The sequence below is a fragment of the Saccostrea cucullata genome, unplaced genomic scaffold, assembly GCF_032062105.1.
Source record: "Saccostrea cucullata isolate Sc308-1 unplaced genomic scaffold, CSIRO_AGI_Scuc_v1 ctg765, whole genome shotgun sequence".
NCBI classification, from domain to species: domain Eukaryota; kingdom Metazoa; phylum Mollusca; class Bivalvia; order Ostreida; family Ostreidae; genus Saccostrea; species Saccostrea cuccullata.
In genome coordinates this window covers 1-16,271 of record NW_026932784.1, presented here as the reverse complement: position 1 = coordinate 16,271, position 16,271 = coordinate 1, and the positions used below count along the sequence as shown (strand labels likewise).

Sequence of the window (16,271 nt, the reverse complement as noted above, 5' to 3'; positions counted from 1 at the left end):
TGCCCTTTATAATTGCGGTAATAGATAGTACGTTAATAATAGTACCAATTGTTGACAAAGGAATGAGCGCTGCTCTATGCATCGTTACATCCATATTCGATACTGAAGATCATAGTCCAAGTAAGATCTATTTAAAAACCGATGCAGGCTACTGACAGACAAGTTTATGCTGCAGGAAATTTAACAAACGCCATAACAATCGTCATTTTGTAAATTCTATGGTTGTATTCATAATGACTGTGTTCTGTGTTTCATATGCAAATATATCAAACATCCATCTTTATCAGTCACTCTGTGGTTTCTCCACTCCGTCACCAGAGAGGTCCCTTTTTTTTACAGTGCAGCTCAAATTTATTAGGCTTTTTTTTATATATGAACAGCAGTTAAAACGCTAAATCACAAAACCAATTTCCGTTTCACTAAAAAGTTCGATAAACTTCATAAATCAATTTATATGACACTTCCATTTTGATAGGATTTAACTCATTTAAGTTAAATCGATTTATCAAAGTGACAGGTCAACAGGAAATGCGTGAAATGTGACCTCACAGCCACCCTGCACTCCCTAATCTTGTACAGTGTAGCTTTCAGCACTTGGAATTTCCATAAAATGGTGTTAGCTTCAAATTATAGTGCTGTATTTATTTTCCAAGTGTCTTTTGCTGCTTCGTTTTTTGTGTATTTTTCAGGTAAAACCCTACCATGAGAGCCAACCCCTCCGTCGCGGCTGCTGATCTCTAGAGTGAGCGGATATTCAGCTTACCAGTATTGCTCACCTAGACTTTTCAATTAAATTTATTCAAAAGCATTAAAGAACTGATTAGCCAATTTTCTTGAGGTCGAAGAAAGAATCTTTTTATCCCTATCTCTTTCATTAACGTTTGAATATAATTATAATTAATTATTTACTATAGTATTTAGCTCAAGAGTAGGAAAAAGATTAATTTGAATAAATAAAGCTGGAGATATGTAACGGTGGCGGCACAAAAATTTGATAGAGAAGTCTATAACTATCGAATAAATTCCTATAAATCTTTTCCTTATCATTTAAGGATAAAAACAAAATAATTACATATTAATTATGGTTTGCTCTTTCCAAGTGATAACTTTGTTTTATGCACCTTTTGATTGCATGTTTCATTTGTTTTTCTTAATTCTGCAAAATTGATATATATTCTTGTCGTGGATTTCTTCAGTTCCTTTTTTGCTTCGCCCATTACAAAAGTATATTTTTCAATTTCTAAATTATATATATCAAGGTTTAGTATTTCTACGCATGACACAAGATAAATTGCAATTTAAATCTAACAAAAGTATTAGTTGTCTACGGTACAAGCTAGATTTTGTTCAAGACAAATATTTATTTATCTTCTTAATTAATGAAGTGTAAATAAACTTTCAATTGTATCCTGTTACTTGGGGGAGCAAGGGAATAGTGTAGCATATGGAGATGTGGTGGCGTCTCCATTTTTGAGTGCAACATTGAAAATTTTCACCCAAAGAAAACCAGTGTCAACTAAGGCGCAGCTGAGGTGAAAATTTTAATGTTACATTCAACTACATTTTTTTTAAATATTTTACTGAGTGTTTTAAACAAATACATATTAAAGCACAACTTGTGTACATAAATTCTGCACTGTCAACATTTTTTTTTGAATATCACCTGTCGTCAAGCAATTGGACTTTTGCTACACTGGAGGAAGAGGCTTCATTATTCAGCGGGTAATAGTGTATTTTAACAAATGTTTCACGACGAATCAGACTCCACCAATTTACATGAAAGTCTAATATTGAATAATAATGAATTAAATTCATATAAAATCTGAGGGATACATCCTTCAAATCTCCAGTGCTGTTTCACATTTTACCCCCTCTTCAAAGTAGGATGTTCGACACTTGATGGATAGGAAAATTTTTATCAACGGTTGCTTCTTCTACTGGTAACTACTAGTAATTCCTTTAAAATCATTGTTTTTGGAATTGAGTGGAATCTAAAACAATTATAAGTCAATTTGACATCAAAAATCAAATGACTGTTGATTAATTTTTTTTAAAAATTTACACTTACATTGTAGTTAATTAAATTTTACAAAATATATTGCAAATTTCAATTCTTATTGCCCTACAATTGATACATTGTATCAAAAATGAAATAGAGTTACCTTGCTTTTCCTATAAATACCAACAGGTAAATTAATCAGTTGGGTTTATTTTATACATAAAATGTTTTAATTCTGTTTTAGCATAGGCAATAAAAGCTGTATTTTAACAATGTAGAATGTCTTTTTTGAGACAATGTTTTGTTACAATCTGATTTATATGTTTTATATAAATTTAAAATAAGGATTTGTTGTCTTTAAATGTGAACATTATTCAAAGAGAAAACTTGAATTCGGTAAAATTTACATTGTCGGAAATCCCATTTTGTATCCTTTTCTGTTCTGACAAACTTTCGGTCCCAACTTAATATTAATATTGCATTACTATTTAAAAAGCATGTTTATGACATTCTCTTACTTGTATGACTGCAGAATGAATCGTTGTCAATCACCAAAAAGTTTTTTTATGTGTGCATTTATAATTTTGAGGTTGATTTTCTCACAAACTTTGTATCAGAAAACATTTATGACTTAACTTCTAGTAATTGCGTGTCTTTTGGATACTTAATAATGTAAGGCATTCGGGCGGAGAAGTTCAGGATATACTTCACTTTATAAAATTTTATCATAATGGTAGTTTTTACTGCTAAGAGGATTTTAATGGGACTAAACATGCCTAGAGCTCTTCCTCAAAATTCAAAAATCAAGAGGAAATAAGACAAAATACTGTTTTGTTTAGCCCCAGCTCCTTCAAAATGTAATTGAATTTAAAGCTAATGATGCAAATCGCATCAAAGCTGCCCATCCCACGTATAAAGGGATTCTTTTAGAGGTTGGCGTTTCGTTTGCTCTGCTACTGTTTTGTTTTTGTTTTGTTTTTTTTTTTTTTTTTTGTTTTTTTTTTGTTTTGTTTTGTTTTTTGTTTAACTGGTCTTCTTATCTTCATTGCTACTCGCCATCTTTATATTTTATTTTCACTTCTTTATAACAAACGGTATACAAGGTGCAGATTTTGAAGCAATTAAATGCATGAAAACCAACAAACAGTAATACATGAAACAGTTATACACTTTCTCTTCTCTGCAATCAATATTTACTTAATTACCCAGTGTGAAGTGTAAGAAAATTCTTAATTAATATATTTTTCATTTCATAAAGGACAAGGTGTAGTAACGGGCAAATTTGGTCCCTTAATTAATGTCAAAATCAGAAACCGCGATTGTTTGTAGTTATGCACTTAAGGGACTCCGACCCTCAGCCAGGAAGGACAACTCTTAATTTATAATTTAATTCAAAAAGTCTTTAAATTTAGCTAGAAAATTAAATATTTTCATGCAACAATTTAAATTTCATTATATGCCTCTCAATGTGCTTCAAGGTCCTTTGCAAAGCTCCATAAATCACTTCTAATTTCATATCATGTTAATAAATATTGGTATCTAAAAATGCTTTTTCGGGATAAAAATTTTTACTTTTAATTAGACCTTTCTGAGAAGTTCAAAGAACCTTGAAGCACATTGAGAGGCATATAATGAAAATTGTTGCATGAAAAGATTTAATTTTCAAGCTTCATTTAAGGACTTTTTGAATTAGATTATAAATTAAAGAGTTGTCCTTCCTGGCTGAGGGTCGGAGTTCCTTAAAATAAAGCTTGTTTTAAAAACCAGTCCTAATATTGATTCAAGGCTTAAATGGCGGCCACAAGAGGATACAGAATTGGGAATTTCCTCTTTTTTAAAGGAATGAGTGAAAAGCTAGGAATCACCGCTAAATGTTTTGAAATAAACAAATATATATAGACTTTATTTCATTTTCTTTTTTTCTTCTTTTAAATTAAATTTCCCACAAAATTAAAGAGGTTTGCAGCAGATAATGATTTTCTCATTAGAAAAGTTCCCATTTGCTATTTTTCAATGCATGACTGTGACTGTTTTATACCACAAAAAATGATGAAAATTGTGCTAAATGGTTAAGACATTGGGATAGAGACGCTTCTTTTACCTCGATACAAACACGTCAGATAGAACAATATCTTCTGCATTACCTAAAGCCATTTTTATGTGTTCACATACATGTATCTATACCGCAACTTACTGTAATCATGTAGAGAAAAGAAACTTATTGAGCGTAGAACAGCCATATCGAATAAATTTGTGAAAAGTGAGAATAGTATATTATATGAAATATTGAAATAAATTATCACTCTTTCTTACGTTGAGAGTGAATAAAGGTGTTGAATATTTGTCGAATTACCTTGTAGCACAGGGACCCGTTATACAAACGAACTGACGACAAAGAACACAATTTGATTCTACTCCTATAGTTTACATGTATCTATTTGAAAATGATGACTATTTTTTTTCTTTTTAAAAAAGATATTTTTATGTTGGCAATTTCAAACAAAATCATATCTTTTGAAAAAAAATTATGAATGAATTTAAAAGTTTTTTTTTTTTGTCTTAGTCGTTAGTTATATTTTAAAGCGTGTGCCCCAGCAATACAGATAAAAAAAACATCATTGGCTTCGGCTGTATGAAACCGAAAACTATTTTTAAAAAAACAAAAACAAAAAAAAGTCTTATGATGTCACGGCGGTGCGACTCTAGAAACGTCTGGACGTAAAGGGATATTGATAATTTATTAAGTTCAAGTCACTGTGATAAGTAGACAATATCAAAATCCATGAAAAATTCCTATTTTTAATCAAACAATATCATGTCTTTCAATTTCTTCGACCAGAGACTTAAGAAACCTCTCTACACTGCACACTAAAGAGTTCTGATTCTTAGGCATTTTTCTGCACTTAGAGTGATCTGCCCTTAGAACTTAATTTAAAAAAATAGAAATTTACTCAATATTTCTCAATTGTAATCGATTCAAGTATTCTCAACATTTTAAAAGGCCAGGATAAATTAACTGAACGTGTTATTTACATGTATTTTCTCTACTGAAGTAATTAACAGCGATATCTATTCACTGATACTGTGTTGTCTTTGAACATTTTTCCCGGGGGTAAATGTCACGCACCATATATTGAAATTTAGATAGATAAGCACAATATTACTAGTAGCTCCTTTATGCAATAAATTTTTCTCAATGTCCAAAAAATATTTTGTACTGGTGTAGAGAGGGTCCTTAAGGGGATGAAGGATGTATGGTCACGTGACTCAGTTGATTTACCCATAATCTCTGATATAATATGTACAAAACGGGACTGAAACCACAGTACTTGTATAATTTTTTTGACTGTTTGTTTGCGTTCACCATCTAGTATAAAAATATCTGAAAACATTCAAAATTTCTTGCAAATATTATCAAATTACGCAATAGATTAATCCACTCTGTCGTTTCCCTACTCTGCGCGTCCAGTGCGTCTTTGACGTCATAGTGGATCTCTTAGTTCAGTAAGATCATACACGGTAAAAACGGGTAGTATAAAATCATAAAAACGGGCCATAATATGTACATGGTAGGGTATTTTGTAAATTTCAGAACGCAAAAAATATTTTTACATGGTTGTTGACGGAAAAGTTCTATGGGTTTGTCTTATTTCGCTTATTTCAGGAATGTGTGACGTCATAGTTGGGTTTTCCCGTACTCGAGAAATGTAAACATGACACGTTTTTCTCATGATCATGACTCGTTTAACTTTGCCCCGTGCAATATTGAGCTCAGCTTCACCAATCGATATTTTTACAGTTAATCAATACAATGATGACCTTGAACTTCGACGTAAATTTTCAAATATTGAATGATAGGATTTTTTGCAAAATAATTTTTTTATGGTTTAAGTTGTCCTAAAAAAGTCGTAAATTTCCGTCTCCAGATGTGGTGTTACAAAAGAATCTTGCTTTTTCGAATTTTTAACCCTATTCATACTCTAAAATATTTTAAAAGACACATTTCCGCTGGTATATTTTTTATCTATGGTGAAAAATTTCAATTATCGACCGAGTAATGGACCCAGAAACACGGAGAATAAAAAATCCGCTCAGACACTGTGGGGTATGGTATTTGTCACTCAATATCTCAGAAATAAGTCTAGAAACCTATTGATATGTCTGCTTTATAGTATGTAGGACATACTAAATAAGATATATACAAAATATGAAAAAAATTAAATGACAGGTATTTTTTCAGCTAAAGGTCCTTCATCCCCTTAAAGGAATTGCCAATCGACAGTACCTATCAAAATTTTACATGTAAAATGGATGTGACTGTACATAGAATAATACTGGTAACTTCGTCGTTTGTTGGTACAATAATTAACAGTTTATCTATTTTTGTGATTCTTAAAAGAGTACTTTATCGTCAAAAACCATTTGTATTCCTATTGAAATTTTTTGTGGCGAACTTGCTCTCATGTTCGGTGGGTGTACCAGTCTATGTTTTGCAAACGTTTTCCCAGATTGTTCAAAACGACACGGCATGTTCTTAACTTGTTTTCTCGTTTTCAGTGCAATATCATGGATATAGTGTTGATATCAATAAACCATTATTTTCTTTTTGTGCGATTCACAAAATATGAAAGGATATATACTCTCCGAAACATGCGATTAATCCTGGTAATATCCTGGGTTATCTACCCCTTCATGTATATGTTGCCTCTGACTAAATTATGGGGAAAGTTTACATTTGATCCATTGAGACTGGTTTGTAATCCATTGATTAATAGCGATGGATTCCGATTTTTCATGATAATATTTTCATCTTTCGTTGCTTTCCCTTCTTTATCATTCTATTACTTCGAAATTATTCAAAAAATAAAATCCAACAACAAACGTTTAAACAACATGCAGAGTGAGAATTCTCAAAGAAAAGAGAATAAGACAACTTATTCGGTCAGCGTTTGCGATTATTTCAGTCTTTTGTGGCTGTAACACCCCTTCTTTGTTGGTCACCATTTCTGATCCTGGTATGGAGAAAATAAGCATCTGGATTCATTGTCTTAGTCTACATCTTTCATTGGTCTATTTTCTTCTTAGTACAGTAGTACACACAAATCAAGTCAAATTTATTTACTATTTTTAACTGAGTTTTCCAAACAAAGACACCTGGAACTTCGTCTATTCAAACCTAGAGACCCTTGTAGAGAAATGCAAAGTATATCATTTTACTGGGGGTTTTTTTTTGTTTATCCAATCTATGAAGAAGTGAAAGTGGTTTGACAATTAAGAGGGCTGGAGGGTTGTGGTCATTTTCAGTCCATTTTGATCTTCTTTAGAAGAAGAGCGCCATATAAAGATATACATAAATGATCAAATTTCAAAATTAAAATGTATCAAATTTTTCTTTACTAAATGACAGTTAACAGCATAAGATATCATATCTAAAACTTTAAGTTATATCTGATGGTTAATTTGTTGACCCTCCAGCCTCCTTAAGTAATGTTCTCGTAATTTCTTTTATTAAAAATCCAACTATCAAACAGATTAAATGTATTTAGTTGTTACACGGTTAATGAAAAGATTATGAAAATATAATTGATGTATCAACTTTTTAAACGATTAAAAAAATTCTTAAAGTCTCTTTAAGGGGGAATGCCACACCAAATCTTATTTCATCGATCCTTACCTTGCTTTACTTTGTTTTATTTTTCATGCTATTTATCACAGGCACCTGACGTTACTTATTTTTCTTTTAATAAAAAAAATGTACTCTTACCTTATAATTTGAGACATTCTTGTTTAGTTATGATTGATTGTACATTATATAAATGGTGCCTGTTTTGGAGAGTAACAGTTGAAATTGACACCCCAAGGAAAACCATTGTCAACCGACGCGTCAGCGGAGGTTAACAATGGTTTTCCTTGGGGTGTCAATTTCAACTGTTACCCTCCAAAACAGGCACCATTTATTTTATTATACTGAATGTCTTCTTGATTTAGGATGTCAGAAAAAAAAAATCGTCGATCGTCTGTACGTTCATGTTTAGAAAGCTTTCAAACTCCACGCTACTTCGAAAAAGATTTACTAACCTCTTTATTGTTTATTTGATACTCTAAGAATCCTTTACCATCTAAAGTTTCGTTATTTCTGCACTCGCAAGCATGTTTCGTCTGTCGTTTGTTGTTTTCAAGTAAGCTACATCGGACGCAAGCTTTTATTGACGTCAAGTTTATTCCGGTTCTTTCAAACGCACAACTGACGTTTTGAGAAATCTACGGTGAACCGTACGTGCATAATTTCCACGCATGTGACATTGCCGTTGTGTTACCAGTTGTCACGTGTGTTGCTAAGGCTGAGGGTAATGAACAGATTGTTAACTGCGTCTAAACCAATCAGATTTTAGTATTAACATGAAAGTATAATAATGTATATTGTTAAACGTCCCTGCCGATAATTTTTCACTCAAATGGAGACGCTATTTAGTTATGGTTTTAGCATTGAAAGGTCGATAAAATCTCTTATCATTGAATATCTTGTTAAAATTTTTTAACATTTTTTTTAAATATAAAATTAATTAACTATAGTACCAAATTCAAAAATTGATTCACTATAGTAAAAACCTTGAAACTTTGGTTTACTATAGTAAAAACTTTGGAACTTTGATTTACTAACAGTAAAAATTTTGAAACTTTGATTAACTATAGTGAAAACTTTGGAACCATGAATAAGTACTGTAAAACCCGTGAAAGTATGTTTTGATTCCCGTTCTGTACACTGTATATGATTTTCTGAGGTAAAGATTCATTAAAGTTTCAGAAAACTTTGTAAAACACGACCCGTCCCCAAAAAGAATAATGTAAAAGAAATGAATTTTAATGTAAAGGTTGTCTCTTGCGCCGATAAATACTAGTAAGCCATATTTATTTAAATCCATTCATGTTTAATCTTATACAAATACTTTAAAATAGAATTTGCGTAATATAGAATCAAAATATTTGCTTCATGAACTTCAGTCAACATGTTTATTTTTAATGTAAATGTTGCATTTGAGTTAATTACTTTGTACATTCAAATTAAAATACACAACTAAAAACATCCCCAAACAACCCCAGATCGATACCTTCTTAAAACATCTAAATAATCAAAATAACTTAGTAAACATACATGAGTTGTTAAACTAATGAAAAAAAACTTCAACACCTTGATTTACTATTAATAGTAAAAACTTTGGAACATTGATTTACTATACTGAAAACTTTGAAACTTTGATTTACTATACTAAAAACTTTGAAACTTTGATTTACTATCATGCTAAAAACTTTGAAACTTTAATTCAATATAGTGAAAACTTTGAAACTTTTATTTACTACAATGAAAACTTTGAAACTTTTATTAACTATTTTGAAAACTTTGGAATTTGATTTACTAAAGTTAACTATAGTGAACTATAATTAACTATAGTTTACTATAGTATTTTTCTCTTAGGGAAATACGTAATTTGCTGTAAGATACTTGTAGGTCAATTTACAATTCTCCCTTAGATTTCTAAATTATTATTGTTTAATTCATATTTTGTGTTATCAAAATTCAGATGCAAATGATCATCGGAAATTATGTAGTGCTTTGTCATTTAGGGGAATTCATTATATATTTTTGAAGAGTGTACTACTGGCTGAGTGTACATTCCGTTTATGAATGCATTAAATGAATATCTAATAAATTATCTAGAGAAATGCTATATAGACATTTAAAATTTAATGCTTAAAATATTTATGAAAATTTAACAAATTATTTGTGAATATTTTTGAATCCCACGATTCAAATTTTCATAAAACTAGTCACAACTTTGAAGAACGTGTTAAAAAATCACATTTTTCAAAGAAATTTAAATGAAATGGCAAAACTATAAAGAAACTACTGGTCTTTCAATGCTGAAACCTTTGTGTGAAATGGATGTCTTTTAGACCTTTAACATAAAATTCTAGTGTGGCATTCCTCCTTTATGAAACATTCATATTGAAAAATGATCCTTACCTTGCTTTACTTTGTTTTATTTTTCATGCTATTTATTTATATATGAACTTCTGTTTGTTAACAAAACATTTCAAATAAGTTAATTTGTAGAAATCGTGTTAAAATATAATCAAGGAAATCATGATTTTTCGAAAGGACAAAATCATTTTGCTTGTACAAGAACCTCCGGCAAACTGGAGAATTTTCCAGAAATTTTCTTGTCTTCGTCTTCACATTTTTTTTTTAAAAGTTATGTACAGTGACTATCTCTTATTAAGGTAAACTGAAGTCCAGAAAATTATGGAGTACTACAATGATTACAGTTTGTCATATTTTTTCATTTTATTTTAGATATAGTTTTGTATCACCGTGGAAACGTAGCTTAATAAATGATCATTAAATTAGATTTGAAGTCATGCTATATCATATTGATACTGTTTACAGGGTTATTTTTGCCCCATGTTATTTTCGCCCTTTTACTCTTGCTTACAATTTTGCCCCGTCATAAATTCGTCCAGTCAGAGTTCTGATTAAGAAATGATACTGTCTTCCTTGAATTCGCCCCGTTTAAAATTCATTCACTTGTGACAAGGGTGAAAGGAGCGAAAATAAAACAGGAGCAAAAATTTCCCTGTACACAGTATTTAAGATAAACAATGAAAAAAAACTTTTTTTTACACTAAGTATGCAATATATAAGCATTTGCTGGATTATGTTTATATTAAATCTGGTATTCTACACCGTACGTATCGATTTCGTAGAAAATAGCAAAGTTCAAAGTTTTCAAAATTTCCACCGAATTAAACTAAACGATTTTCATTTCTACTTGCTACATGTAGAACTTTTTACGTTTGCATTTGCCTATTATCTATATTGGATTGCATTATCTTTTGAATATGATCTTGTAATGTGATTGGATCTTCCAACATTCATTCAATGCTTTCTTCTCTCATCCGTCTTCATCGGATTAAGATTTAGCCTGACAGGAAACGTACAAGCAAAAAATTGAACGATAACAAAAAAAAATTAACAAAAAGAAATCAATAAACGATTTATATATAAAAACTTGCACTGGAAACTGATATGTTACCTCAAATCAAGAGTGCCGTTGATGTTTCAAAAGGAAGAGAAAAAAGATGTCATGGAATAGCAGTGGAAGAGACCTAGAGTCAACAGACCAGGAAATAACATGGAATCTAAGCATGCATAAAGTTATAACTACAATACTTATTGTAGTTGGAACAGTCATTAACTTCGTAGCAATTTTTGTGATCTTAAAAGGAGGACTTTATCGTCAAAAACCATTCACATTTGTGTTGAATTTGTTTGTTGGGAACTTACTGATGTGTTCGATTGGTTTTCCATTGTATATAACACCTGCATTTTCCTCCATCCCTCGCCATGATGTAAATTGTCCTTTCTCTGGATTTTTTATGTTTTCCTTGACCGGAACCTCTCTATTAAATTTAGTGTTAATTTCAATAAACCGTTATATTTTAATCGTGCAGTTTACTTATTATGAAAGAATTTACAGCAAACGAAACACTCTGATGATCCTAGTTGTATCCTGGCTTTTTTACCCGATAATATATATCTTTCCGGTCAGTGAAGTGTGGGGAACGTTTACATTTGATCGACTGAGACTGTTTTGTAATCCACTGCTAAGTTATGATGGATTTCCTCATTTTATTCTCATCTTTACATCTATCATAGCCTTTCCACCACTAACGTTTTGTTATATCGAAATTTTGAGGAAAATAAAATCTAGTAACAAACGAGTGAATACCTCACACACTGACAACACCCAACGGCAAAAGAATGAAAGACAATTGCTTCGATCAATTTTAGCAATAATTTCACTCTTTTGTGGTTTAAATGTTCCTTTAATCCTGGTAAGCATCGTCGATCCAAACGTGGAAAAGATAAACCAGTGGTACCACAACTTTGTTCTTTATGCGGGAATGATGAACTATTTATTAAATACATTGTTTTATTCAATGTTAAATCAACAAATTAAATCATCCTTTAAGAGGACATTTGGATGGCTCTTCAGGGCAAAGAAACCTGGTACACCAGAAATCCAAAATACGGATGTAGAAATAATATCATAATAATAATTACGGATGTGGTTGGAATTTTTGCTGTTTGTTATTTTTAATTACTTTCTTTTCTTGTTCACTCTGTAATATTTACAATTATTCAATATCCTATATAGTAATTTAGTATCGTTTCCAAATATGTTGATATATTTATCTTTTTATCACTTGTACGGAATATCGGAGAAAAAAAAAACTTTTTTAAATTAAGATTTTATGAAATTCAAATCTGCATTCCAAAATTCACAATCAGTCCAGAAATCTTTCAATTTGTCACTGGAAAAAAAACGAACTGTGAACTTTAAGCCACCTTAGAAATAATGGTTTATTTTTTATTTATTTTTTTTTTGTTTTGTTTGTTTGTTTCTTTTTTTTTTTTTTTTTTTTTTTTTTTGTTTGTTTTCTCACGACTCAGGATGAAAACAAGGCCGTGAGTAGATACGAAATATTTTTTGAAAAAAATTATTTCAATGCTCATTTTCTTTAATGCTATTGTACAAAATACATTAAAAAATGAGTGCTTTCTTAATGTTTAAGAAAATGTTTTGAGTCTTGCCATTTTTATCCATTTTGTCGGGACAACTAAACATTTTCTTTTTCAAGATGGCCTTTATCACAACTCAAAATTTAATAACAACACAAAATGTGAAAATTCAAAAATCGGGATATTACATTTTGCATGATTGTATTTTGCAATGATCTCGGCGCTAAATGTAACTGCAAAATGTAACAATTTTTAAAAGTCTTTTTAACATTTTGCGTTTATCAAATTCTGCGTTGATCTCGAAGAAAAATGTAGTAATACATTGCAATAATCTCGGTTTATTACATTTTACATTGTTATTACACTTCGGGTTGTATTAGTTCTTATATATAAACATGATAAACGCATCATAGTTCTATTGTCGATACAATGACCTTGTCAGCATATAAAATTTAAGGTTGAGTCATACAAATACATTTATCATTGAGTCAAATGCTAATTGACGTTTTTCATACTTATTGTTACATGTAGTCCATTATTTACGCACTGAATTGACGACGGATTTTTCCGTTATTTCCCGATGATGACAAGGAGCAAACGGCGGGTATAACCAGTCATGCAGGGGATGCTCACTCCTCCATGGCACCTGATCCCACCTCTGATGTTTTGGAGGTTCGTGTTTGCTCTGCTCCTATTTTGTATTGTTTTATGGATATTTGATTTTGAATATTGGTATTCATCTCCATATACGAGGGGCTTCAAAAAGTTCGTGGACTAGCGCCATAAAATTTAAACCAGTTTAGGTACATCAATGAATTTAAAATGTTTAATTATCGTCATCTTTTCTATCTATAGAATAAACCACAAATCATAAATTTCATTTTTAAAAATAAATTAGTAAAGTTTTTGTAGGCAATGGTATGTCCAGGCGGAGTAACCTCGAAAACGACGTTTTTTCGACCTAAGTGTAACTAAGATAAACAATTTGATATAAGTATTTGACATCCAAATATCCCGTTCATTCAGGTATGTGTTGAGACACTATTGTTTCAAAAAATATGAAATTTTACCTCATTCTGGAAGTTCTATGAAATAATTGTAAATTTTACAAGGGCTATTCAAATAAAAATTGCCTTGAAAATGATGTCAAAAGGGGGAGGGTTTTCCTTTTCCAACTTTCGATAAAGTTTTGCCCCTGGAAAAATTGGCATACACCTAGGAAATGTTTAAACTGGCTACGGAGAAATAATTTGCATCCAGATTACTAGTTTTTTAATGCCAAAATAGATTCAGAGAGAAAAGGGATACAAAGTTAATGTCGATTTGTAGTCAAGTTTTGAAAAATCAATCACGTCAAATAATGGTGTTGATCATGTGTTTTAACTATATTGAACTCCAAAAAACAAATATGCTGGTACAATCAAGGAGGAACTCTCCCAATGTATAAATCCATTTACAAAAATATATGCATTGAAAGCTGCTGCTCATGACATTGTAAAGTCATAAAAACAAGACGGATTGAAGTCCTTACTCAGCTCTAGGGAATCTCATCAAAATAAGTGTACGAGGTAGAAGAAGCGGACATTAAAAAGCAATGACGTTGTCAGACGTCATGAAACTAAGCGGCGAAGGCGCCGGGTGACCATATAATGTTTTTATTTCATAATAATTTGGGAGATAATGAACGTATCAAGCCAAAATCTTCAACATTTCTTTATTTTTTGTTGTTTTATGTTCCTTATAAATTTTGTAACCTCAGACAAAATAGTTTTAATTTTATAGCCTGAGTCCACAAACATTTTTTGATATCATTTAAGTATTCTGTTCAACAAAGACAAGAAGTTACTTCAAACTGCTAGTTTCATATAAGAGCAAACAAAAACATCATACTTATGTGAAAATGTATATATTGCTTATATTGAATTATACACGTGCATTGTTGGTCCCTTAGGCCGGTTATTGTTTGTACATATACAATTCATGATGCTACTTTATATAGTGAATGTCAAATGACTTTATACTGTGGTTTCATCAATATTCGTCGAGCACCAATTTTCGAGGATTTTGTTGTTGAGCATGTGCATGAAATTTAATGTTCATTAAATTAATAAATAAGTTATTCATTTGTATAGCCAATGCTTTTGTCAACGGAATAACATATCCTCGAAAACGTCTGTTTTTCAAAATCCGAGAAAAGCCAACGAAAATTGATGAAACCACAGTATTTGGGTATACTAATATATGTACAAATATCACCATTCATCATAATAAAAATTTCCCTAACTTCGCTGGTTGTTTGTATTTTTAATTTGTCCAAATTGTACAATTAAATGTTATTATTCTATAAGAAAAAAAATCACAATGAAATAAATGGAAAAGGAAATAGGGATTTATAAAAAAAAATCCAGGGGAAGGGGGCATGTGACGTGAAAGATACTGTATCAATGGTGATTTTGAAAAAAAAGAAAAAAGTCTTAATTGTTCTTGATTCCTGCAATCATTTTAACAACAGATGTATATATATCAGTCAGAAACTTTTTTCTAGACGAGTTTTCCCAATAGACAGAAATTGTACCGTAACTAAAATTGAACCGAATTGCATCTACTTTGTCAGGTTGGTTCTTTGGCATTCAAAGTTTAGACGTTTTAAAAAAGACATTTGAATCAATAAGTTTTTGCTTTAACAAATTAAATAAAAACTATAAGAAGTCATTGACTACCAGTGTATTTATGAAAGAAAGAAAACCTGCAAAATCTTATGCCTTATAATCTAGCATGAAATGTAAATAAAAATAAAAAGAATTTATTAAATATCATATTTAAAATGAAAGGAGAAAGAAGAAAATCATTTTTTTTTCAATGAACATAAACGTCAATATTTAATCTTTATAGAAGAAACACGGTGGCTTTTTTGTTTTATATTACAAAGGAAAAAAAGATCTGTTGTTTGGAAAAAGGAAGAAGTCAGGCAATGTCGTTGACTGACAGCAAGGTAGAAAATAAGCCCGTAAATTCTAAATTATAACATAAAATTCAGTCATAAAACTCGAATATATTTTTATGTTGTGTGCTTTTTGTTTTAATTTTTTGGGGTTTGGGATGGGAAGGGTATACTGAGATATATACACTTCGTATGCAGGTGATGAAGGTATATTGCTGCATAAGTAAGGGATGTTGACGATATAAAAGTTGAAGTCATCACCTTTATCATAGAACTTGAATTTAAATGTATTAAAATACATGTATACTAACATGTCAGAGACTAAGATTGTGATCTTAATTAATATTGGTAAACTCAGGTAAAACAAAAAACGTAGGGCTATTGACTAAAGATTACGCTCTCTGGAATGTATCTGATGTTCTTTTATCTGTATTTAATGTTGATAATAAGGCATCCAAACAAAAGACAGATTTAAAAAGTCAAATTAATACGAACAAAAATGGAATGGTACTACAAAATCCAAAAATCCATATTCAATACAGTATAAGACTTAATTGTTTTGTATTTCAATGCAATAAGAAGAAGACTGTGTGTAAGATAAAAGAAAAGATGGCTTGGAACGGTAGTGTCGAAGATAGTATGTTAGCAGGATCTGAAATAACCTGGAATTTTACCTTGCATAAAATTATGACATTAACCATATCTTCATTGGGGACTATTGTTAACCTTGTTGCTATTTTTGTGATAGT

At 30.7% G+C, this 16,271-nt stretch overlaps 1 protein-coding gene across 1 annotated transcript; it reads left to right on the top strand.

Moving 5' to 3' along the window:
* Positions 1–11,137: 11,137 nt before the first annotated feature.
* On the top strand, positions 11,138–14,363 carry LOC134236157 (G-protein coupled receptor moody-like). Its single transcript, XM_062718334.1, has 2 exons — positions 11,138–11,602; positions 14,247–14,363. The coding sequence occupies exons 1-2, from the start codon at positions 11,138–11,140 to the stop codon at positions 14,361–14,363; spliced, it is 582 nt and encodes a 193-aa protein (XP_062574318.1).
* The last annotated feature ends 1,908 nt before the right edge of the window (positions 14,364–16,271 follow it).